Source organism: Sorex fumeus, unplaced genomic scaffold (genome assembly GCF_029834395.1).
Source record: "Sorex fumeus unplaced genomic scaffold, SorFum_2.1 ptg000063l, whole genome shotgun sequence".
NCBI lineage: Eukaryota > Metazoa > Chordata > Mammalia > Eulipotyphla > Soricidae > Sorex > Sorex fumeus.
This window is the reverse complement of record NW_026606120.1, coordinates 30,897,663-30,922,097: the sequence shown is the minus strand read 5'-3', so window position 1 is coordinate 30,922,097 and position 24,435 is coordinate 30,897,663. Positions and strand designations below refer to the sequence as shown.

Here is a 24,435-nt window from a genome sequence, read left to right as displayed (position 1 = left end):
TCTATTAAAGGTCTTTGAACACACTGCCCAGTTCATTGTCTGAGAATTACACGTTTTTCTTGAAGCAGTACTTAATGTCAATCTGTTGCTCTTTGTTCAATGTGGGTCTTTTGTTCAATATGAAGTCTTTTTCTAGACTCACCTGGGCAGCTGAGCCTCAGTGGTCCTTGGAAAGCTCAGGATTCATCCACCAAGAAGGGTGATAGCATTTCACTTTATTTTTTGGTTATAAAAAAGTGTAAATTAGAACAGGGCTTGGATGTCATTATACCGTGACTATTTTTTTTCACAGACCAAATTTATTCTATGTCTTAGGAAATTACAAATTAGAAAACAATGTTAACTCTAGACATCTCTTTTAGGATATAGAAGATTGTGGTAGATTGTTAATTTTGTATCTATTGATGCCAGAATAATAGGATAGAGGGTAGGGTGTTTGCCTTGTAGTGTGGAGCTAAGGATTGACACATATGGTCCTTCCAGCCCCATCAGGAGTGACCCTGAGTATAGAGCCAGGAGTAAGCTCTGAGCACTGTGAGGTTGAGATTTCAGCTTTTCAAGCCAAAGAAAAAAGTATCTATTATACTTTTAATAATTATCAGGTTTTTTTATTTTTTCCTTTGCAATATCTCATTTTGTCAAAATATGCAGCCCCATGGCTTCCTTGAAACATGTGGATTTCTACTTTATTCTTTCTCTGATCGACATAGTTAGTTGGGGGACAGAAGAAGGGAGACAAGGCTCTTGTGCTTCCATGCCCAGCAAATCACCCCGCAGCTGGGAAATAATCTCAGTACTCTGTCTTCCAACAGTAATCTCAGCAGGATTTAATTGCACACAGACAAAGTGTATCAAGTAAGTGCTACTTATTTTCAGTTTACTGAATGTACAGTTAGTACTAGAGGGTTTAGTACTTACTTACTTTAGTTTGGCAGTTGGTTACTGTAAAATGGAACATCAAACTGAAATTGTAGAAGAACGTACAAGCACCCTCTAGAAGAGCAAATTAGTGCTAACCAGGTGATTAACCACTGCCAGAGTTAAAAACAAACCCACCCAGAGTATCCGGAAAAACATATCCCAGAATATAATCTATACCAGAAATTGAACCCCACAAAGATAAGTAAAAATTGTGCACAGAGAGTGAATGAATATCTACCTGTTGATTTGCAAGTGATTACTTAAAGTTGTCAACCCTTTAATATAGATATATGGCAGCCATATCACCAAATGAAAACAAACATTTAATTGGAGTGGGGAGATGGAAGGAGAAAATACTTTGAAGCCTGTCAAATTCTTGCAAGGAAATGAAATAAGAAATTTCATTTTCTTTCTATGCTCAACTTATATACATTACTTATGTGCTGCTAACTTTTAGTACAAACTTAATTTAGATATATTCAGTACAGTTCTATGTATTTTTAGAAGTTCTTAAGTAAGGTAAAGATGCGGTAGACAAATAGTGTAGCCTACTAGGCCTTGAAATTGTTGCATTGATTTTCTCTGAATAATCAATATACACAAATGAATATGCAGGAAATCAATACCATCCTTATGAAGTAAAAATAACTAAGCCTTCACAAGGATTTTATTTATTGTAATGTTTTATGGAATGCTGCACTGAGGCAGGGGTAGGGGGAGAGGAGAAGGATTCTGAGTTGGTATTAAGGCACTTGCCTATGGCTGATCCTGATTTGATCCCTGATGCCTCTAGGAGTGATCCCCAAGCACAGTCAGGAGTAAAACCTGAGCACACTGGGTGTTGCCTAAACTTCTCCTCTTTTACCCCCTCTTCCCACGCCGTCAAGAAAGGATGCATTTTGAAAGCAGTAAAGAATGCTACAGTGTGAGGGAGAACATTCTTCACAATTATATGGGTCCACTGGAGAATGGTAGTCAATATTCAGTTGCTGCTTGGACATTTATTTGTGTTGATCACAAGAGGGGATACCACTGATCTGGGATGTCATTGCAACGTCCATGGAGTAGGGTGGATTTGCAAAGGGCTGGGGAGGGTGAGGCAGGAATGCTGTCAAGGGAGGATATGAACGCTTTTCTTTAACATCTTCAGGGCCTTTATGTTGGCGCTAGTTTAAGGAGACTTGATTACGGATGGTAAAAGAAGTTACAAGATGACGTTGACATTCTTGGAAACTTTGATCACGGTACTGAGAACTCTGTGACCATCAAAGATGCTGCAATAGCAACTTTAGTATTTTGGTTCGCAAAGAGGGTCAAGCAGGGCGCTAAAGATAATTAAGAGGAGTCGTGCTCTCTGTACATTGATATCTTTTCTGCTGCTTTTCAAGAAGAATTGGACTCTAACTTTTCTTTGGGGTATTCTGAATGATTGCTTGTTTTATAGAGAAATGAGTAATTCTGATGTAAACATACAGAAGTGCAGTTGTGTATAATAATTTGCTAGTCAGTCTCTGGGAGAATAATTATTGGACTTTGTCTTTTCAAAATATTTGGGAAAGTATCATTCAAATATTTCTTAAGCTAAAGGAAATTTTCCCCTCCCTAGAGATAAGTTTTCAACATAGTAAGAAATAAATCATTGATGTTGATTTCCTGGCACATATCTCATGGACGGGGCCTGAGGGGGGTGGCAGTGAATGCAGTTAATGTGCTTATAAGCTCAGAGGCTCTCAGCAGAAGCAGAAGTTTCTTCCAACAGGGAGCAATAATGGACAGTGGCGGCTGTGCATATTTGGGAAAAGCGGGGTGGTGGTCCAGTTCGGGGGAAGGGGGGGCGTCTGTTGGGAATGACCTAGCGGTCTGAAAGAGCACACTGAAACAGACAGAGCCAGTGTATCTGATGGTATTCCTGTTCCCTCCTGGCTATTTTCTGCTGAGTGTTTCTCTAATGCCTGCTTTCATGTTCCCTCTCTTGTAATCTTCCTTCCCAGGTAAACTGCCATTGCCCACGGGGTCCCTGTTAATGTGAATGTGTAGTAATATGGGGTCGAGGCTGGTTTTGACCTGGTCACTTAATTTTCGTTTGCACTGAGGTTGGGGTTGTGTTGAAGAACTAGGTTTGCTCCAGGGCTCACCTGAGACTTAAAGATCCAAGAACAGCATCATTACAAATATAGTGCTAACCTAGTCAAAGTGAGCAAGAACACACGTTTTTCCTCCAAGCAACTTTTAAGACATAACAGAAAATATCCATATTTTAGCTAGCAAGTCAAGCGAAATAAGCCCATTTTTCACATAATCATAAATTCTTCCAGTAGCTTTTAAGGATATCAAACAGATTTTTATATTCAGAGTCTAAATTATTCTGGTTTTCTAGTGACAATTATTTTTAGCTATTGTATCCAAGTATTATAATCCTCAAGATAAACATGGAAATGCCAGGCCAGAATGAGCTAGGACATCCTTGATCGTTTTCTAATAAAACATAAATCATGCTATTATAGTTTTGAAACAAAAATTTTCAATCTCACTTTTTAAATAGAAGGAGAAAACAGGAATGGTACTGGGGCCACAGGTAGTGGGGGACAATGTAAGTGTCATCTTTCTCATTCTTATCTTGCAGATGGAACCCCAGTGAGCTGGTGGGTTGGAAGAACCAATGAAACACACACTTACTGGGGAGGCTCTCTGCCTGATGCCCAAAAATGTACCTGTGAATTAGAGGGGAATTGCATTGATTCTCAATATTACTGCAACTGTGATGCTGGCTGGAATAAATGGTGAATATCATTTTTCTGTGCAAACTGTAATTTTTTTCGTTGCTTAAACCATGTATCTTAGCAGACATCAGACATGACTAAAGTGAGAATAGATTAAAGGATTTCCAAGCAAATTAAAAATAGGCTCTTTTATGTGTATGGTGTATTTAATCTGAAGCCTAAAATATCAAGTTTAACTTTTCTGCTCACCAGTGCATAGTAATCATTGTCTGTTTAATTTTTCTAATAAGAAAAAATTTTCTAATAAGAAAAGCAATAGCACAGCGGGTAGGGCGTTCGCCTTGCACGCAGCCAACATGGCCGACCCGAGTTCGATTCCTCCGCCCCTCTCGGAGAGCCCAGCAAGCTACCGAGAGTATCTCGCCTTCACGGCAGAGCCTGGCAAACTCCCCGTGACGTATTCGATATGCCAGACACAGTAACAACAAAGTCTCCAATGGAGACGTTACTGGGCCCGCTCGAGCAAATCGACGATCAACGGGAGGGCCTTTACCTTTACCTTTAATAAGAAAATATTGGAATACCAAGTTAATGCTACCCATTCAAAAGCATTATAGTATTAAATTTCTTTTTTAAAAAAATTTTTATTAGTGAAACACCATGAGGTACAGTTGTAGACTTACAAATTTTTGTGATTGGGTTTCAATTATACAATGATCGAGTACCCATCCCTCCACCAGTGCCCATTTTCCACCACCACAGATCTCAGTATCCCTCCCCACTCCCCATCCCCCTTCCTTCCCCCGTCCCACCCTGCCACTGTGGCAGGGCATTCCCTTTTCTTGTCTCTCTCCTTTTGGGTGCCATGGTTTTCAAAAGAGGCATTGAGTGACAATCATTTTCGGTCTATAGGCTGGAGCGATAGCACAGCGGTAAGGCGTTTGCCTTGCACGCAGCCAACATGGCCGACCGGAGTTCGATTCCTCCACCCCTCTCAGAGAGCCCGGCAAGCTACGGAGAGTATCTCGCCCCCACGGCAGAGCCTGGCAAGCTCCCCGTGACGTATTCGATATGCCAGACACAGTAACAACAAATTCTCCAATGGAGACGTTACTGGGTCCGCTCGAGCAAATCGATGATCAACGGGAGGGCCTTTACTTTACTTACTTTACTAGTCTACTTTCAGCGTGCTTCTCCCATCCTGGGAGGATCCTCCCAACACCCTTTGTTTCGTGCTTCCTTCTCTATCTGAGCTGCCTTTTCCCCTAGAATGTGTGGCTGGCCTCCAAGCCATGGAGCAAACATCCTGATACTTATCTTGGCTATTCTTGAGTGTTAGTCTCCTATTTTGTTTCTTTATGTTCCCCAGATGAATGCAATCTTTTTATGTCTGTCTCTCTCTTTCTGACTCATTTTGCCTAGCATGATACTTTCTATGTGGTACCACTTGTATGTAAATTTCATGACTTCATCTTTTCTCACAGCTACATAGTACTACATTGTGTAGATGTACCAAAATTTCTTGCAGTAAATTTTATTTTATTTTATTTTTTATTTTTTTATGTAGCTTGCAGTAAACTTTAGCCCAATTAATAAAATTGCTGCATGCTGACCTTTCTAGCTTAAAGATATGTTTTCAATAGCCACATAGCTAATCTTCCCTTGGCATGTGGATTAGTTTGATCATAGGATGAGAGGATGATAGAGGTCCTCTAGACTCAAGTCCAATTTTACTTATACCATCAAATACCTAGAACAGTGTCCCCCACAGTAGGGGATACTTCACCATGGGACTTACTGAAATCATTCTGTGAATCATATTAGCCTCCCAGATAAGTTGGAGAAAGAGGTAGTTGTTTTGTTTGCTTATAAGATAGATTTTCAATGGGATACTAAGTAATATTTTTTGAAAAGGCTCAAAAGGTATGGAAAATCTGATCTGGACATAACATGGTAAAATCAAAGAACGTGAACATCAAAGTTAATGGAAAAGAAATGCAAGAAATTGACTACAGAGTAACAGAGATGCACTTAGAAGTCAAGACAATTATAAACAATTGCATTCCAACAGCATAGAGAATAAACTAAGGACAGAAGAACTCTGAAATAGAGAGTTTTTTTAAATTTTAAAATACTAAGCTATTAGTTTCAAAAGTAAAATAAAATGAAGCAGCAAACACAGAAGAAATTTTCTGCCATCAGACTCCACAAAATAAGTTATTTATTTGTTTTTTGTTTTTGTCTTTGGGCTCCATCTAGAAATTCTGAGTTTACTCCAGTTTCTGTACTTAGTGATCACTCCTGTCTGGGATCAGAGAACTCTTTGGGATCCCTAGAGGGAACCAGATCATCAGTTTGCAAGGCAAATAACCCTCCTCCTGTCCTAACTCTCCACCTCTGCCACAGAATAGTTTTCAGAATGATAGAGTAGTCTTATGGGAAGGTTTCAGATACATTTAAACTTTAAAACTATTATAACAATATGAAATATTTCAGTTTAAATTAAACTGTTTAACTTAAATTGTTAAAAATTATTTTTAACATTTAAAACATTTTATCTATGTATACTAAGAAATTACTCACATGTCCCTGGAAATCTCTTTTTTAAGCAAACAAAGATGCATCTGAGATGAACACCAGCCCTTCACCATCACCTACTTTGAGAAATATTGGTTTCTAGTTACATCAAAGAAAGAAGTTTACAAGATTTGAGGGTGCAATATAAGAGATAAATGTCAGACATGTTGCATAAGATAGAAAGAACATATAACTACATAAGAGAAATTGAAACGCAAGAAGCAAAGAAATCCAATTATTAATGATAATAACTTACAAAAACAAAGTAATGCTTACAGTGAAAATAGTGGTTGTATTTTTTTTTTTTTTTTGCTTTTTTGGGTAACACCAGCAATACTCAGGGGTTACTCCTGGATTTGCACTCAGGAATTACTCCTGGCAGTGCTTGGAGGACTATATGTGATGCTGTGGATTGAATGTGCAAGGAGAATGCCCAAAGTGCTCTGGCCCTGAAAATACTGAAATTTAGAATTAATATTTTAGTATATATTATCCCCGGCGAGGACAGCCAGGCTGAAAGAGCCTGGAATGTGGCGCTTTTTAGAATCTCAGGGCTAGGAAGAAGGAAATGTTACTGGTGCCTGCTCGGGGCAATCGACAAACAACAGGATGATCGTGATCGTATATATTATCAAGAATTTCTTCAGGTACATACATCAAAATTTTAAAGGAAATATCTGACAATAGAAATAAAACATGTGCTCTTCAAATCTATGTAGGAAGAAAGAATTAATGAATTATTGAAATTTTTGTTAATTCAAAAGAATATAGAGTACAACTATATCTTCTTTGTTCATGCAGAAATATTAAAAGTACAAAAATCCATTTGATAAGCAAATACAAAATCAAGATAGTAAAGTTTGAAAAGTTTAATGTGGGAAAACTTATTGTCACTATAATATGAAACTTTAAAATTTTACCATAAAGAACTAATGATCCTAACTTTATAATAAAAATGCTTTTAATATAAATGATTCACAATATATATGGAAAATAATAAAACCGCAAAACAAATTTATAACCAACCGTGATATAAACAATTCAGTTAGTAATTAAAAAGCCAGACACCAATTACTAAAGATGTAAAATATTTTGAAGAAAGGGACCCAGAGGGATAGATCAGAGACTAAGGTTTTTATGTTTTTAACATTCATTTCTAGCACCATTGCATTATAATTAGAGAAACTTATCATATTACAAAAACTATCATAATTAAAAAATTTACTTAATGCATGAAGCCAGTTTTGGTTTGATCTCTGGCACTGCATTTGATCCCCCAAGCATATCTAAGAGTGATTCCTGAGCACAGAACTGGAAGTTAGTCCTGATCACTGTCAGGTGTGGCCGGAAACACACACACACACACACACACACACACACACACACACACACGCACACACACACACACAAACTATCAAGATGAATGAGCCAGAGAGATAATAGGGGGTTAAGAATTTTCTTTTGTATATCATGACCAAACCTGATTTGAAACTAAACCAGAACAGCATATTGTTTCCGGAGTTCCAAGGTTCACTTCTGAGCACAGAATCAAGTTGGAATATCCCTGAGCCCTGAGGGTGTAGCCCACAACCACCACCCTAAATCTAAATAAATAAAGTTAAGATATCAACTGAGAGGGATAATACAGTGAGTAGGGAATTTGCTTTCACGGGGCCTACTGGATTTGATTCCACATACCACATACAGTCTTCTGAACTCCGCTAAGAATCAATCCTGAGTTCAGAGTCAGTAGTAAACCCTGAGTACCTTCAGATGTGTTCTCCAAAACAACTGAAATTAATAAACAAATTAAATTAAATTAGAAAGTTGACTTTTTCAGCCCATAAACTTAACAGAATACACGATTATCTTAGGCATGCATAGTGAATTTTCATAAAGTGACTTTCCACAGATTCCATTAAGTAAATTTTTTAATTATGATAATATGAGCAGTTTCTCTAATTATAATGTAATGGTGCTAGAAATGAATGTTAAAAACATCAAAATAAATGTGTCCATTCAAGCCACAGAACATTGGAAATGAATAAAAATTGCATTATGCATAGGCAATATGCTTGCTCACAAAAAAAGCAAGTTAATAACAGATCATGAATATTGAACTGTATTTCTATGAAGAAACATAAATAAATACTATGAAACTTCCTTCTAAATTAACTGAGAGGAATGAAAGCACCATAATATGCAAGATGTTGAAAAAAATTATAAAAGTTCTGAAAACTTATGTGAGCATCTACACCACATTTTTGCAATAATTCCCTTAAAGGAAAAGTTAATTTTTCATTAAATAATTAATTGATTTAATTTAGTTCCAAGTGAATGTCAAACATATTTTTGTTGTTGTTTAGAATGTTGACAAGTTTTGTGGTTGTTTAGAATGTTGACAAATTGTTCCAAAATGTATATGGACAAGAAACGAAGAATGAATAGCTAAAATACATCCCATAATAGAAGCCAGGTGAGAGAAGAATCCCACCTAATAAATATGAGAATGTGTTACAATGCTGAGTAATGGTCTCTTTATTAGTGAGAAAACAGAACAAAACCCAATGGAGAGCCTATATTTGAGTTTCAAATTATGTACTGCTAGATGGTAATTATGATCTCACCAATTATTTTCTTCCAAGCAGTGTGAAACTTGAAAGTTGACCCAATATTTCTCCCAGTAAATTTCCCAATGCAAGTAAGGAGTCAAAAGTTCTGCTATGCCTCAAAAAGCAGTCTACGAAATACAGCAAGCAGTAAGAATTATTCCTGGTGCATGAGGAAAGGAACCAAACACAAAATAGACGTAGGTTTAGAAGTTCTCTTACTGAATGTTTAAAATTATTGTGAGAAATTATCTGATATGTAACATTTACAAATTTGGGAGGAAATAGAGAGGTCCTTAAGGGGCCAGAGATTGTCCAGGGGTTAAGTCACTTGCCTTCCAAGTAGCCTGCCCAGGTTTAAGCCCTTGCACCATCTATAGTCCCTAAGAACCACCAGGCCTGATCTCTGATAGTCGAGTCAGAAGTAACCCCAAAGTAACACCAAGTATGACACAATCAGACAAAAAATAGAGGTAAGAGGAAAGCATTTAATTATAAGTTAGGCAAATTTTAATGGGTGTGGGAACTCTGGAAATTAATAAATGCTGCATAAAATGAATATAGTCAACAATGATGTGTGCCCATAAAGAACTGTTAAATTAGAATTTCTCAAAATTCCCTTAGATAAAGGGAATCTGCCTGATTCTTACAGTAAGCAACAACATGAAAAAGACTATTGTTATTGCCTAATAAACACTATCTGCATTACAATTTCTTAAGATTTTTCAGGGCTCTTTATGCATTGTCTATAAAATAGAATGAAAGTGTAGTTTTGTACTGCTTTGAGAAATAGAGCATTTAAAACGTTATTTAAAACCAAAAATATTCAATAAGTTATGTAATGGGCTGGAGTGATAGCACAGTGGGTAGGGTGTTTGCCTTGCACGCAGCCAACATGGTCGACCCGAGTTCGATTCCTCCGCCCTTCTCGGAGAGCCTGGCAAACTACCAAGAGTATCTCGCCCTCACGGCAAAGCTTGACAAGCTACCAGTGACGTATTCGATATGCCAAACACAGTAACAAGAAGTCTCAAAATGGAGACGTTACTGGCCCCACTCGAGCAAATCGATGAACAACAGGAGGACAGTGACAGTGACAGAAGTTATAATATAATTATTTTTCTTCTAGTATACTTCAGTGTTTTTCAGTTCTTTGTGTACTTGGTTGCCTTCTGGCTGTATTCTTCTTCTATGATACTTTTTTTTTTCATTTTGGGTCAAACTCAGCAATGCACAGGGGTTACTCCTGGCTCTGCACTCAGGAATTACTCCTGACTGTTCTCAGGGGACCATATGGGATTCTGGGGATTAAACCTGGGTCAGCCGCCTGTAAGGCAAAAGCCCTACCCATTGTGCTATCGCTCCAGCCCTCATTTGTAGCATTACTGATATCAAACACTAAAACTAGTTTCAGCTTATTTTAGCAAAGTTAATTTCCAGACAGATCTCCCCATAAACCAAGCTTGCACTCTAGATCGTTGACCACTCTTCCTGACCAAACCAGGTATTATATGCTTGGGATGATTTCTGCCAGTGTGCGGTAAATACAGGGATTAGGCAGATAAAACTGTTACTTCATTTTATCTGAGTTTTAAAAACAGCTAGAATCAAAGCATTTTTTTTAACATTCAAGATATTTCATTCACATATGTATGTGTATGTATTGTCTTACCATGAGCACTGATGGTCTCTTGGCTAAAACTCTAAAACAAATGTTTTAATTTTTTACTTCAAGGAAATATTTTGGAACCTAAGCAGAATTTGACTAAGTATTAGTCATGATTTTCTGCAAAGCTTATTAAGTTGAGCCATTCGAAGTAATTTTTTTTAACCTATGGAATTGCAGTTGAAAATGCTTCAGCTTGCCTAGCTAGGAGTGGTCATTTGGTAATTTTAAAAATCAAAACTTACTAGGTTTGTCACAAAGCATCAGAAGGATAAGTGGGACAAGTTATTATTTATTAAAAAATCAGATACACATATGTAATTGAGGTACACAGTATAATAGTCAACAGTTTTGGGACCAAAGAAATAGCATAGTAGGTAAAATGCTCGCTGTGCAGTCAGTCTGGGTTTGATCTTTATTACCCCATATGGCCTCTTGAGTGCTGCCAGGAAAGAGTTCTGTGCACAGAGTCAGGAGAAATCCCTGAACACAGCTGGGCATAACCTCCAACTAAAATGCAACAAATAAAAAACTTAGAGTTTATAAGTGTTCTTACTTTCTCTAGAAAGGTGACAAAGCAAGCTTATCACCTACACCTTGTTTTCTTTGTTTGATGGAACCATAGAATTATGCTTCCTAAAACATTATTTTTGTACTGAGGCATCATTGTTGTTATAATATAAACTGTTTCCTGGGGCCACAAATGATGATTTCTATACATGTCCGATATACAGAAGATTCTTATAATTGTCAAGAGAGTATATTGTGACAATAATTAACATGCCACTTTTACACCCACAAACACACACACACACAGTGAGTCTCTTTAATCATTTTAAGAGTCCATCACATCACACCTTTTGCCTTGGTGTTGGACAGTAATTTGTTTTTTAAGTTCATTTCATTAACAAATAAGGAAATGCTGACAACTATAGTAGGAGTTTCTTAAACACCTTTGAAGTTTTGAGAATTCCAAACATAAAGCTTACCACCTGAATGTTATTGTTTATTTGCTTTTTTAATTTATGAAGACTGATTACTGTCACTCGCATAAAATTTCTACATATAACAATTTACACAGTGGCTAACCTAGAGCAGTGAGCTGCTTAGTGGCATTAAAAATGTTACCTCTAGTCTGTCCCTTTACTATAGTTGTGGACCAGTCTGCTTTCTTTACTGTTGTGTTGTCAATAAACATGATCTCTGATCTTCAGATGGCCCCAATAAATATTTTGCTATCTTTGTCAATGTTTAAAAAAAGGTAAAGGCCCTCCCGTTGATCGTCGATTTGCTCGAGCGGGCCCAGTAACGTCTCCATTGGAGACTTTGTTGTTACTGTGTCTGGCATATCGAGTACTCTCGGTAGCTTGCCGGGCTCTCCGAGAGGGGCGGAGGAATCGAACTCGGGTCGGCCATGTTGGCCGCTTGTAAGGCGAATGCCCTACCCGCTGTGCTATCTATTTTCTTTTCTCACTGCTGGGTAACGACAAATTTAGCTTGATAACTTTTGAACTGTGATGAAAGACTATTATGTGGATGTGTGTTGCTCAGAATAATGTTTTGTGGTTGTCTTTGTTTTCTAGGCCCAGTGATACAGTCATACTCTCCCATAAGGAGCATCTGCCTGTCACTCAGATAGTGACAACAAACACAGGCCAACGACACTCTGAAGCAAGCTTTACATTGGGGCCTCTGCTTTGCCAGGGGGACAGTAAGTGACATAAAGGAATTGTCCTGTCTCCTGAAAATACATGTCAGTGCTCTAGGAGGAATTTGGGTGCATGGGTTCTAACTCTATGCAATTAGCACTCATAAATGAAGTTTTACTATCTTACTTGTAAATAAAAACATTACATTTCTACTGGATGAGTGTTTTAAATTATTTTATGTTTTTAATACTTTAATTGAATCACCACGAGATTGAGAATTACAAAGCTGTTCATGATTGGGTTTCAGTCACACAATGTTCCAACACCCATCCTTACACCAGTGCACATTTCCCAGCATCAGTATCCCCAGATTCCCTCTCATCACTGCCCCCCACTCCCCTTCACTCCCGTCTGCCTCTATGGCAGGCACCTCTCTCTCTCTCTCTCTCTCTCTCTCTCTCTCTCTCTCTCCCCCCCACCTCTCTCCCGCTCCCTCTCCCACTTCTCTCTCTCTCCCTCTCCCTCTCTCCCTCTCTTTCTCTTCTCTTATTTTGGCCATTATATTTTGGAAAATAGTTACTAAAATGTTATGATGTATATTGACCTCTGATCTTCAGATGGCCCCAATTTTCAATTCTTGTTGTCACACTAGGCCCACCTCTAGCTTGAATACCCTTCATCCCCCACACACTTGTGGAGATTTCCAATCATTCACCAGTCCTCCTTGCTCCAGTTTTCCATGGCCTTGAATATTAGTTTCATACTATTTTTTTTGTATCCCAGAAATGAATGCAGTGATTCTATATCGTCCCTCTCCTTCTGACTCATTCCACTCCACATGATACTCTCCATTTCCGTCTATTTATAGGAAAATTTCATGACTTTATTTTTCCTGTGTAGCACTAGTTATGTAGATGTACTATAGTTTCTTTTTCTAGTCATATCTTCTTGTACACTCAAGTTGTTTCCAAACTCTTGCTATTGTAAATATTGTAAGTAGTGCTGCAATAAACATAGAAGTGCAGGTGATGTTTCTTCTTGCTTTTATTTTTGTACCCATGTATTATGAGTTTTTAATGTAGTATCTAAAGAAAGTTACTATTTTGAGATTCATGGAACTGGAGCGTGGCAGCATATTTTAACACAATATGTCAAAAAATAAAGAAAATATTTACCCAACAATCTTACTTTACTAGTTATGTGTATGGTCACGCCATTCTTCCTGTTACTCCTTAGACTCTCACAAAAGTCATATAATTCATCAACAAACCTCACTGCTTCAATATCAAAAGTAGATCCATTATCCACCTCCATGCCCACATCTCTGGTCTGGATGTTGCTGGAACCCCATAACTGATCTTGATACTACCTCTGTTTACCTCACTGATACTGCACACAACTGTCAGAGGGAATGAGTCAGAACAACACAGTTTCCATATCACTTTCCTCACTGCTCTTATGGGGTGATCACCAGTATAGACCCAGGCAGCGCTGCCCCAGGGCCTTCCAGGATGTCAGTGGTGGCTGTGGAGCAAAAACCTTTGCTGGGGCCCTGTGTGAATGGGTGTTGTGTCAGGAAATCACAATATTCCAGCACTTTGCTTTTTTCTTTTTTAATTTTTAATAGTGTGACATCATGAGATACAGTTGCAGACTTAGACATTTTTGTGCTTGGGTTTCAATTATACAATGATCAAATACCCATCCCTCCACCAGTGCCCATTTCCCACCAACACGGATCCCAGTATCCATCCCACCCCCCCCCCATCTCCCCCATTCCACCCCGCCTCTGTGGAATTCCCTTTTGTTCTCTCTCTCTCTCCTTTTGGGTCCTGTGGTTTGCAAGAGAGGCACTGAGTGACAATCATGTTTGATCTATAGTCCACTTTCCGCATGCTTCTCCCATCCTGGGAGGATGCTCCCAACACCTTTATTTGGTGTTCCCTTCTCTATCTGAGCTGCCTTTTCCCCTAACATGTGTGGTTGGCCTCCAAGTCACGAAGTAAAATTCCTGGTACTAATCTCGGCCATTCTTGGGTGTTAGTCTCCTATTTCGTTACTTTATGTTCCCCAGATGAATGCAGTCTTTCCATGTCTATCCCTTTCTTTCTGAGTCATCTCAATTAACATGATACTTTTCATGTAGTACCACTTCTATGTAAATTTCATGATTTCGTCTTTTCAAACAGCTACATAGTACTCCATTGTGTAAATGTACCAAAGTTTCTTTAACCAGTCATCTGTTCTCGGGCACTCAGGTTTTTTCCAGATTCTGGCTATTGTAAAGAGTGCTGCAATGAACAAACGATTGCAGATGTTACTTCGACTATACTTTTTTGCCTCTCTGGGATATATTCCCAGGAGTGGTATTGCTGGATCAAATGTGAGCTCAATTTCTACTTTTTTGAGAATCCTCCATATTATTTTCCAAAAGAGCTGAACCAGTCGGCATTCCCACCAGCAATGAAGGAGGGTCCCTTTCTCGCCACATCAGTGCCAACACCAGGTGCTTTTGTTCTTTTGATGTGGACCGGCCTCTGTGATATGAGACGGTATCTCATTTGTGTTTTGATCTGCATCTCCCTGATGATTAGTGGTGTACAGCATGTTATCATGTGCCTTTTTGCTATTCAGATTTCTTCTTTGAGAAAGTTTCGGTTCACTTCATCACCCCATTTTTTGATTCGGTTGGATGTTTTTTCTTGTGGAGTTCAACGAGTACTTTGTATATCCTTGATATCAACCCCTTGTCAGATGGGTATGGGGCGAATATACTTTCCCATTCTGTGCACTGTCTTTGTAGTTTGGTCACTGTTTCTTTTGAGGTGCAGAAACTTCTTAGTTTAAGATAGTCCCATTTGTCTATCTATGTTTTCACTTGCTTGGCCAGTGGCGTGTCATCTTTGAAGATACCGTTAGCTTTGATATCGTGGAGGGTTTTGCTACCCTAGTCTTCAATGTACCTAATGGATTCCAGTCTGATGTTGAGGTCTTTAATCCATTTTGATCTTACTTTTTTCACATAGTGTTAGTAGAGATCTGAACCCATTTTTTTGCATGTAGCCTTCCAGTTTTGTTGGAACAATTTGTTAAAGATGCTTTCCTTGCTCTACTTCACATTTCTTATTCCCTTATCAAAGATTAGATGATCATAAATTTGGGGGCAGATATCAGTATATTCAACCCTGTTCCATTGGTCTGCAGCTCTGCCTTTGTTGCTTTGTAGTAAAGTTTGAAGTTGGGGAGGTTGATTCCTCCAATATTCTTTTTCCCAAGAATTGCTTTAGCTATTGTTTCATATGAATTGCTCCGTTTCTTTGAAGTATGTCATGGGTATCCTTATAGGGATCTCATTGAATTTGTACAATGCTTTGGGGAGTATTGCCATTTCGACCATGTTAATTCTCCTGATCCATGAGCCGGGGATATTTTTCCATTTCCTCATGTACTCTTTTATTCCCTGAAGTAGCCTTTTGTAGTTTTCTTTGTACACGTCTTTTACGTCATTAGTCAAGCTAATTCCTAGGTACTTGATTTTCTGGGGCATAATTGTAAATGGGATCGTGTTTTTCATGTCACTTTCTTCTCTCTCACTATTTGCATATAGGAAAGCCATGGACTTTTGGGTATTGATTTTATAGCCTGCAATTTTACTATACAAGTCTATTGTTTCTAGGTGTTTCTTGGTAGAGGTTTTAGGGTTCTCTAAGTATACTATCATATCATCTGTGAATAGTGAGAGCTTGATTTCTTCCTTTCCTACCAGAATGCCCTTAATATCTTTTTCTTGCCTGACCACTATTGCAAGTACTTCCAGTACTATATTGAACAGAAGTGGAGAGAGTGAGCACCCTTGTCTCGTCCCTGATCTTAGATGGAAACCTCTTAGTTTTTCCTCATTGATTATGATGCTTGCCATAAGCTTGTGGTAGATGCCTTTAACTATGGCTTCTATCCCAATTTTGGCGAGGGTTTTCATCATAAACGGATGCTGGATCTTGTCAAATGCTTTCTCTGTATCGATTGATACAATCATACGGTTTTTGTCTTTTCTTTTGTTGATATGATGGATTATGTTGATTGATTTCTGAATGTTAAACCATCCTTGAATCCCCTGGATGAATCCCACTTAGTCACATGAATGATATTTTTGATGAGTTTTTGAATTCTATTTGCTAGTATTTTCTTGACAATCTTCGCATCTGTGTTCATCAGGGATAACGGCCTTTTCTTTTCTTTTCTTTTCTTTTCTTCTTTTCTTGTGATGTCTTTTTTCTTTTTGGTTTTAGAGAGATATGGGATTCATAGAAACTTTGGGAGAGTTTCTGTTTCTTCAATTTCTTGGAAAAGCTTGAGAAGAACTGGCAATAGGTCCTCTTTAAATGTTTGGAAAAATTCACTAGTGAATCCATCTGGACCTGAGCTTTTGTTTTTTGGAAGAATTTTGATTACAGTTTCAATTTCCTTGATGTTAATAGGACTCTTCTAGTATTCTAGATCTTCTTGATTCAGCCTTGGGAGATTATAAGAATCCAGAAATTTATCCACTTCTTCTAGGTTCTCTTATTTTGTGGCATACTGACTTTCAACATAATCTCTGATGATCTTTTGAATTTCTTTGGTTTCTGTTGTGATATTCCCCTTCTCATTTCTGATTCGGTTTATTGGGGTTCTCTCTCTCCCTCTCTCTCTCCCTCTCTCTCTTTCTTTGTGAGTCTTGCTAATGGTTTATCTATCTTGTTTATTTTCTCATAGAACCAGCTCTTGGTTTCATTGATCTTTTGGATTGTTTTTTGTGTTTCCATGTTGTTAATTTCTACTCTAAGTTTTCTGACCTCTTTCCTTCTGCCGGGTTTGGGCTCCTTTTTTGGTCCTTTTCTAAGATCTTGAGCTGTGAAGTCAAGGTGTGTATGTGGGCCCTTTCTTCCTTTCTGAGAAATGCTTGCAGAGCCATAAATTTTCCCCTTAATGTGGCTTTAGCTGCGTCCCATAGGTTCTGGTAGCTCGTGTCTTCATTCTCATGTTTCCAGGTACCTTTTAATTCGTCCTTGACTTCCTTCCTCATTGTTCTACGTTGAGTTGTTTAATTTCCAGGTGTTTGATTTGGTTCTCCATGTCTGTGTGTGATTCGCTTCTATGTTCAGTGCATCATGGTTTGAAAAAAATGTTGATACTATTTCTGTCTTCCTGATTCTATTGAGGTATGTTTTTTTGGCCTAGCACGTGGTCAATTTTGAAAAATGTTCCGTGTTCCCTGGAGAAGAATGTGTATTCTTTCTTTTTGGGCTGTAAATCCCTCTTAGGTCTATAAGTCCTCTCTATTCTGTTTCTTCCTTCAAAGCCATTTTTTCCTTGCTGAGTTTTGTTCTTATTGATCCAGAGGTGATAATGTGATGTTGAAGTCTCCAGTGGCTACTATTGTCTTGCTAGCAATGTCCTTAAAATTGTTAGCAGTTGTTTAAAATATTTAGCTGTTCCCTCATTAGGTGCGAATACATTTAAGAGTGTGATTTCTTCCTGTTGTACATATCCCTTGATGAATAGAAAATGGCCTTCACTGTCCCTTCTAATCTTTTTCAACCTGAAATGTAAGTCGTTGAATACTAGTATGGCCACCCCAGCTTTTTTGAGGGAGCTTTTTCTTGCAGGATTGTTTTTCATCCTTTAACTTTGAGTCTGTGTTTGCTCTGACTGTTCAGATGAGTTTCTTGTAGGCAGCAGAATGTTGGGTTCTGTCTCTGAATCCATTTTGCCACTCTGTGTCTCTTAATTGGTGAATTTAGATTGTTGACATTGAGAGAAATTATTTTATGGGGCTTTGTGTCATCTTTCTGTAAGGGTCTGTTGTGCTTTGTAGGGTTTGTCTTGTCTTATAGTAGCCCCTTTATCCCTTCTTTTAGGTTTGGTTTTGAGTCTATGAAGTTTCTGAGCTGTTGTTTATCCAGAAAATAGTGTACCGTTCCTTTCGTGTTTGAGTGAGAGTTTAGCCGGATAGAGTATTCTTGGTGAAGTGCTCAATTCAGTGAGTTTTTTCACTATATCCCACCATTGCCTTCAGATTTGGAGGGTTTTCTCTGATAGGTCTGCTCTGAATCTAAGAGGTGCTCCTTTGTATGTGATTTACTTATTTGAACGTGCTGCTTGCAGTATTGTGTCTCTATCAGCAGCATCCACCATTCTATGCTATGTCTTGGAGTGTTATTGTTAGGGTCTCTTATAGCTGCCACCCTTTGGGCTCCTTGAATCTGAATGGCTGCATTGTCCAGCTCTGGGAATTTTTCAGCAATGATTTGTTTAATCGTTGCTTTTTTATTGGGATTGTTTCCCTGATCCTTGGTACTCCAACGATTCTAATGTTGTTCCTCTTGGAATCATCCTCTAGGACTCTGATTCGCTCTAGAGCTATTTTGAGGTCTGTTTCCATTGTTTTTTTGTTTGTTTGTTTGTTTGTTTGTTTATAAGCTTCGTGCAGCTGATCTTCCAGCTCACTGATTCTGTCTTCAGCTGTAGTCATTCTACTGTTGAGGGCACACACTGAGTTTTTTATATCATCTACCGAGTCCTTCAATCATGACACTTCTGTCCATAGCTTTCCAATTTCTGCTCTCATTTCTTCCTGTAATTTCTCGATTTTCCGATCCATTGTTTCCGTCATGTCCTCCTTATTTTATTGGATAACTGTGTCACTGTTTCTTTGAGTTCATTGAACATCTTCATTACTTCATATCTGAATTCTTATCAGAGAGGTCCCTTAGGTGAGTAATACCTAATGAGGCTTCTGGACTCTTTTCATCATCCTCTTCTCATGGTGGGCATTTGCACTGTTTCTTCATGTTGGTAAGGTGGCATGGAGACTGAGAGTTATATGAGATTGCTGGGTATGATTAATTTACCTGTGGCCGCTCAGTCCAAAATTAGGTCACGCCTACTTCTGCGAGGCCACGCCCACTGTGGAAGAGGCCATGCACCCTATGGGTACCTGGTGTGTGTGAGGGGTACAACCTGAGGGATGGAGAGATCAGGTGTTGGGAATGAACAGGAAGAGGCTCAGGGATGATAGGCTCAGGGTCTTAGAGAACGTCTGGTGCACGTAGGCAGCGAAAGCGAAGTCTCAGGTTCGAATTAAGACTGACCTGAGGGATAGAAAGGTCAGACGCAGCGTTGGGGACGAACCTATTCTCACTGTTTGTATCCCTTCTTTTTGTAAACAGATTCGTTTTGGAATTCAGCTTCCTTCAATACTGAAACATCATACCTCCATTTCCCAGCATTCCGTGGAGAACTTAGTGCTGACATGTCTTTCTTTTTTAAGACCACAGCCCCTTCTGGAGTGTTAGTAGAAAACCTGGGAATCACAGGCTTCATCCGGCTGGAGCTGCGTGGTGAGTGACCTTATCTGGACATAGCCACTGAGTACCCAATTATTAATAATGTCCCTTATAGACCTAATTTTTATAAGATGCCTGTTTCTTTTTCAGTTGTATTTCTCTATTAAATACTAAAATTCTATAATCGTTAATAATCATTTCAATAGTAAGGCAATGGATTGTGATATCCTATGCCAATTTTGTGTTGTGAATAGCAATTTGTATAATCAGAATTTGACACCAAATGGGCCAAATAGCATCCTACTAGGCTATGAAACTGTTTGATATAATTCATTAGGTATATTATAATTGTTTTGTGCAGAGGTTAATTTCTTGCTTCCAAAATTTCATACAGTGCATGCAATAAAGTTATGTGAAGATTTAAACCGTTTTTACATGAATACATTTGTCATATTAAACCAGGTAAATTGTTCATTTTAGTACTAAAGATTTAGTAATTACTTAGCAAGATGAATAGTGCACCTGAGAAGGAATATGCTAAAATAGTTTTACTTTTTCCCTCCAGGTACAGACTTATTTTGCTCTTAAGCCAACTGGGAATGGCAGTCTGTTTTAGCCCAAGGTCCCCTTTAAGCGAGCATGTCACCATACTCTTCTCACATCTACTCAAGTCATATTTTCTCCCTGTGAATGACCATAAGCAACTCACATCTATATTTCTAGCTTCTGCGGAAGTGACCTTTTCATTTGATGTGGGAAATGGACCTTGTGAAGTCAAAGTGAAGTCCTCTACCCCCTTGAATGACAATCGGTGGCACTATGTGAAGGCAGAGAGGAACATTAAGGAAGCAGCTCTCCAAGTGGATCAGCTCCCTGTCAGAACCCAGTCGGGCCCTGCTGATGGGCACTCCCGCTTACAGCTCAACAGCCAGCTCTTTGTCGGTGGGTGCTGTCATTCATAACTGTGCAGTGCTGGGAATAGATTCAATGACCAAGAGACAATGGTTACTATAAATAGTTACCATAGCAATGGCAAAACAATACTACTATGGGCTCCATAATCTCAGGTCTCCATATTTAACATATAGTGTTGGGTGGAGATCCAGAGGGATCAAGGGGCTTGACCACATATACAACCAAAAGAAAATTCTAAACTTGTATTGAACTGTTTCCCATGTTTGCACTCAATATCATATAGAGTCTATTTGTATTTCTTTCAGTCACTTCTTAACAATGTTCTTTATAAAACTCTTGCCCATTTTTGTCTATTTCTCCTACTTTGCCTCTCAGGGGAGTTAGAGAACATGCACTGTAACTGGGACCCAGTCATCATCTGTCTCCTGGGAAACAGATCTGAGGGGTCATGCAGACATCGCTCAGGGTGTTTATCCATGAACGACTCTCATCAGTCTGAGCCTCAATTCTCTCTGCACCTCCCTTTGGTCCCATATCATGCACCATATTTAGGGCCCAAGCTTTCTCCTTTTTCCTCATAATCCTTTTCTAAACATTAAATATCTGAGTCTTAGAAATATTCTCTCTTAATTTTCGTGCTTATTGTTTCACTGCTGTTAGTTTCTTCAATGGGGTAAAAATGATTTTTGCTACATTACATTTCAGACAATAGTAGTGTGATTTGGAAACTAAGCAGATTAAAGGATTCACTCTTACTTGGCTTTTTTTGTATGTTTTACATGAGACATTTCTAAGTAAATAAGGACACAACCCAATTAGATACAGACAAAAATCACAAACTAGCATACAGTCTGTTTTGCCAGAGGATACCTCCAGTATCTATGAGTCTAATGCCATGCAGTGAGTTAAACTATGTGTGTATACAGTTCATGGAATCATAAAATTCAACTTCAAGCATAATTAGTTCTTACCGAGCTAGAGTGTCCTTCAATTAATTATTGCAGATTATATTAAATAGCTCTATCTTCCGATTTCAAGTCTAGAGAAAGAACTAATGAAATGTTAAATTTTAGAAAAGAATTTATGAAAAATCTACTCCAAATTAACATTATCCCCTAGGGTAATATTACTGAAGCCTGAGAACTTAGCTGAAAATTCACATTTTGGGTAACTCCCATATCCCAGTATTGAGTTGAATCTCTAGAATGAGCCCTCAGATCTGTTTTTAAAACAAGCTTCCAGCTTTCACCTGTGCTCCCAACTGTCACTGTTACTGTCCTCCCATTGTTCATTGATTTGCGCGAGAGGGTCTAGTAACGTCTCCATTGTAAGACTAGTTGTGACTGTGTTTGGCATATTGAATACATCACAGGGAGCTTGCCAGGCTTTGTCGTGCAGGCAAGATACTCTCGGTAGCTTGCCAGGCTCTCTGAGAGGGGCTGAGGAATCGAACCTGTGTTGGCCTGGTCTGCCATGCACAAGGCAAACGCTCTACCCACTATACTATCGCTCTAGCCCCCAACAGGTAAGAATAATTGTCTTAGGCTTACATAAGATGTGATCAATGGAAAGTATTTATTATTCAGGTAGTATTCAAACCATCCAGCTTCAGATTGTTATGATAGATAAGATAAGCTGAAACCATAGATATTGTCTCAAATTTCTTTTTCTTTGCTCTTTCCTTGATTCCTTTCTAAAGCTTCATTAATAGAGAGATCTCTAATATAAATATTTGTGTTATATAAAGAAAAATTTTAGATATGCTATTTGTATTATTATATAGTTCAATATATGATAGTCAAAACAAATTATAAAATTATATTATTACATATTCACAGTCATGGTCCTCCAGTTGTTCATCGATTTGCTTGAGTGGGCCCAATAACGTCTCCATTGGAGACTTTGTTGTTACTGTGTTTGGCATCGAATACATCATGGGGAGCTTGCCAGGCTTTGCCATGCCGGTGGGAGACTCTCGGTAGCTTGCCAGGCTCTCCGAGAGGGGCAGAGGAATCGAACTCAGGTCGGCCATGTTGGCTGCGTGCGAGGCAAATGCCCAACCGCTGTGCTATCGCTCTAGCCCAGCAATAATGATATTAATTACATAATAAATCACAAAGATTACAAAACAATGCACATAAATTTGCAATGCATATTTATATTTCAAAATTACAACTGTAATATTTTCTATGCATTCTAATCTATAATTTTATAATATATTGGAAAGATTTTTAATTATGTAACTGTATTCCACACATATTTCATTGAGTATAAATTTTGAAAAGGATCACTTTTCAAAGGATCACTTTGAAAGGATTCCTTTATAAACAATGATAGTTTATATTTCATTGTTCATAGTTTATGTTTATAAAGGAATGAATGTCAAAAATCAAAATGAAACATGAAAAATACTGTTAGAATATGTAACCGTATTGTTTCCATATTGTTGTTTGGTGATTTTTAAATTGACTAGAGTCTATATTTTCAAAACCACATATGATCATAACACGTGGGGCAGTATTTTAGTGTTAGTACTGTCATATATTTGCCCTGGAATATTAGCATGGCAAGACACAGGACTATGACACATCTGGGGTGTTTCTCTGGCAGGAGGTACAGCAACCAGGCGGAGAGGATTTCTGGGGTGCATCCGGGCCCTGTGTTTGAATGGGCTGGCCTTGGACTTGGAAGAAAGAGCCACAGTGACCCCAGGTGTGGAGCCAGGATGCCCAGGTCACTGTGCTAGCTATGGACATCTGTGCCACAATGGAGGCCTCTGCCAGGAGAGGCTAAGGGGGTTTGTGTGTGACTGCACCTCCTCTGCTTATGATGGGCCCTTCTGCTTCCATGGTGAGTGGAACCCGGGACAGGGCTCCTGGGGATGGAAAACACAAAATAATGTTGTAGTATATGGCTTGCAGAAACATCTCCCTGGGCTCTGTCTCCATCTTGCTGTTTAACTGGAGAAGAGAGCAGGTTCAGTTTGCAGACCTCAAAGACTATCCTGTGAAATCTTGGTGCCAGTCCTCAGAGGCCCCTCAGTGCAGTGTCACGAGGAGACCCATAACCTCCAACTCTGTCTGAACTGGATTTTCACATGGATCACTCCAGTGCAATTAAATATTACAAATAGTTAATATGTACATAATTATAAAAAATATAATATTATATATAATATGTACATAATTTCATGGAGTGATAGCAGAGCGGTAGGGCGTTTGCCTTGCACGCAGCCAACATGGCCGACCTGAGTTCAATTCCTCCGCCCCTCTTGGAGAGCCCGGCAAGCTACCGAGAGTATCTCGCCCGCACGGCAGAGCCTGGCAAGCTCCCTGTGACGTATTCGATATGCCAAACACAGTAACAACAAAGTCTCCAATGGAGACGTTACTGGGCCCGCTCGACGGGAGGGCCTTTACCTTACGAAGCATGTTGGATTACCAATCAATGTCATTTGATTTGGGTCTATGATGGGATTAGTTATTTTGTATCAATATTGCAAAGTTTGACTATTTACACTGAATTAATATTGGTCTATAATATTATGTAGTTTTTAGTATATATAGACAGTAATTTATATATAATTATATATATATATACACAGTAATAAATATAAAGGACTTCATAACCTGAGGTATAGTGAAAAGTTCCATCTTCCCTTCTGGTAAATGCTATTTTGCTTCTATAGTCTACAAGTTGATTTGGATCTAGGAAGATAAATAGAAAGTTGATTTGATTTATTCATTTGTTTATTTTCTTTACCTGCTACATGTGTGAAATCATCTAGTTTTTAGTTATCTGTTTCAATGAGTATGATAATCTCTGGAGCCATCAATGTTTTTGCAATTGACATGAATTCATTTTTCAGAGCTGAATAACGTTCTCTCATGAATTCTGCACACAGCATCTTTATTTATTCATCCATGTATGGGCACTTAGATTGTTTCCAGCCCTTGGTGATTATGAATAATGATGTGATGATCAGGGATTTGCACATGTCTAATAAATATATCTCTTTACATGGATATGTGCACATTCTTCAGGTAATGA

The 24,435-nt window shown here is 38.5% G+C and overlaps 1 protein-coding gene across 2 annotated transcripts in view; it reads left to right on the top strand.

Annotated features, from left to right (window-relative positions):
- The window catches only part of LOC130035380 (contactin-associated protein-like 3), a 197,020-nt gene that overhangs the window by 141,069 nt on the left and 31,516 nt on the right, over window positions 1–24,435 (top strand). For both annotated transcript variants that reach the window (XM_056127055.1, XM_056127054.1), the window contains exons 13-17: window positions 3,545–3,701; window positions 12,077–12,204; window positions 19,354–19,524; window positions 20,194–20,412; window positions 22,996–23,235. In XM_056127055.1, the coding sequence (XP_055983030.1) occupies window positions 3,545–3,701; window positions 12,077–12,204; window positions 19,354–19,524; window positions 20,194–20,412; window positions 22,996–23,235 (915 nt within the window). The remainder of the gene's footprint in view (window positions 1–3,544; window positions 3,702–12,076; window positions 12,205–19,353; window positions 19,525–20,193; window positions 20,413–22,995; window positions 23,236–24,435) is intronic.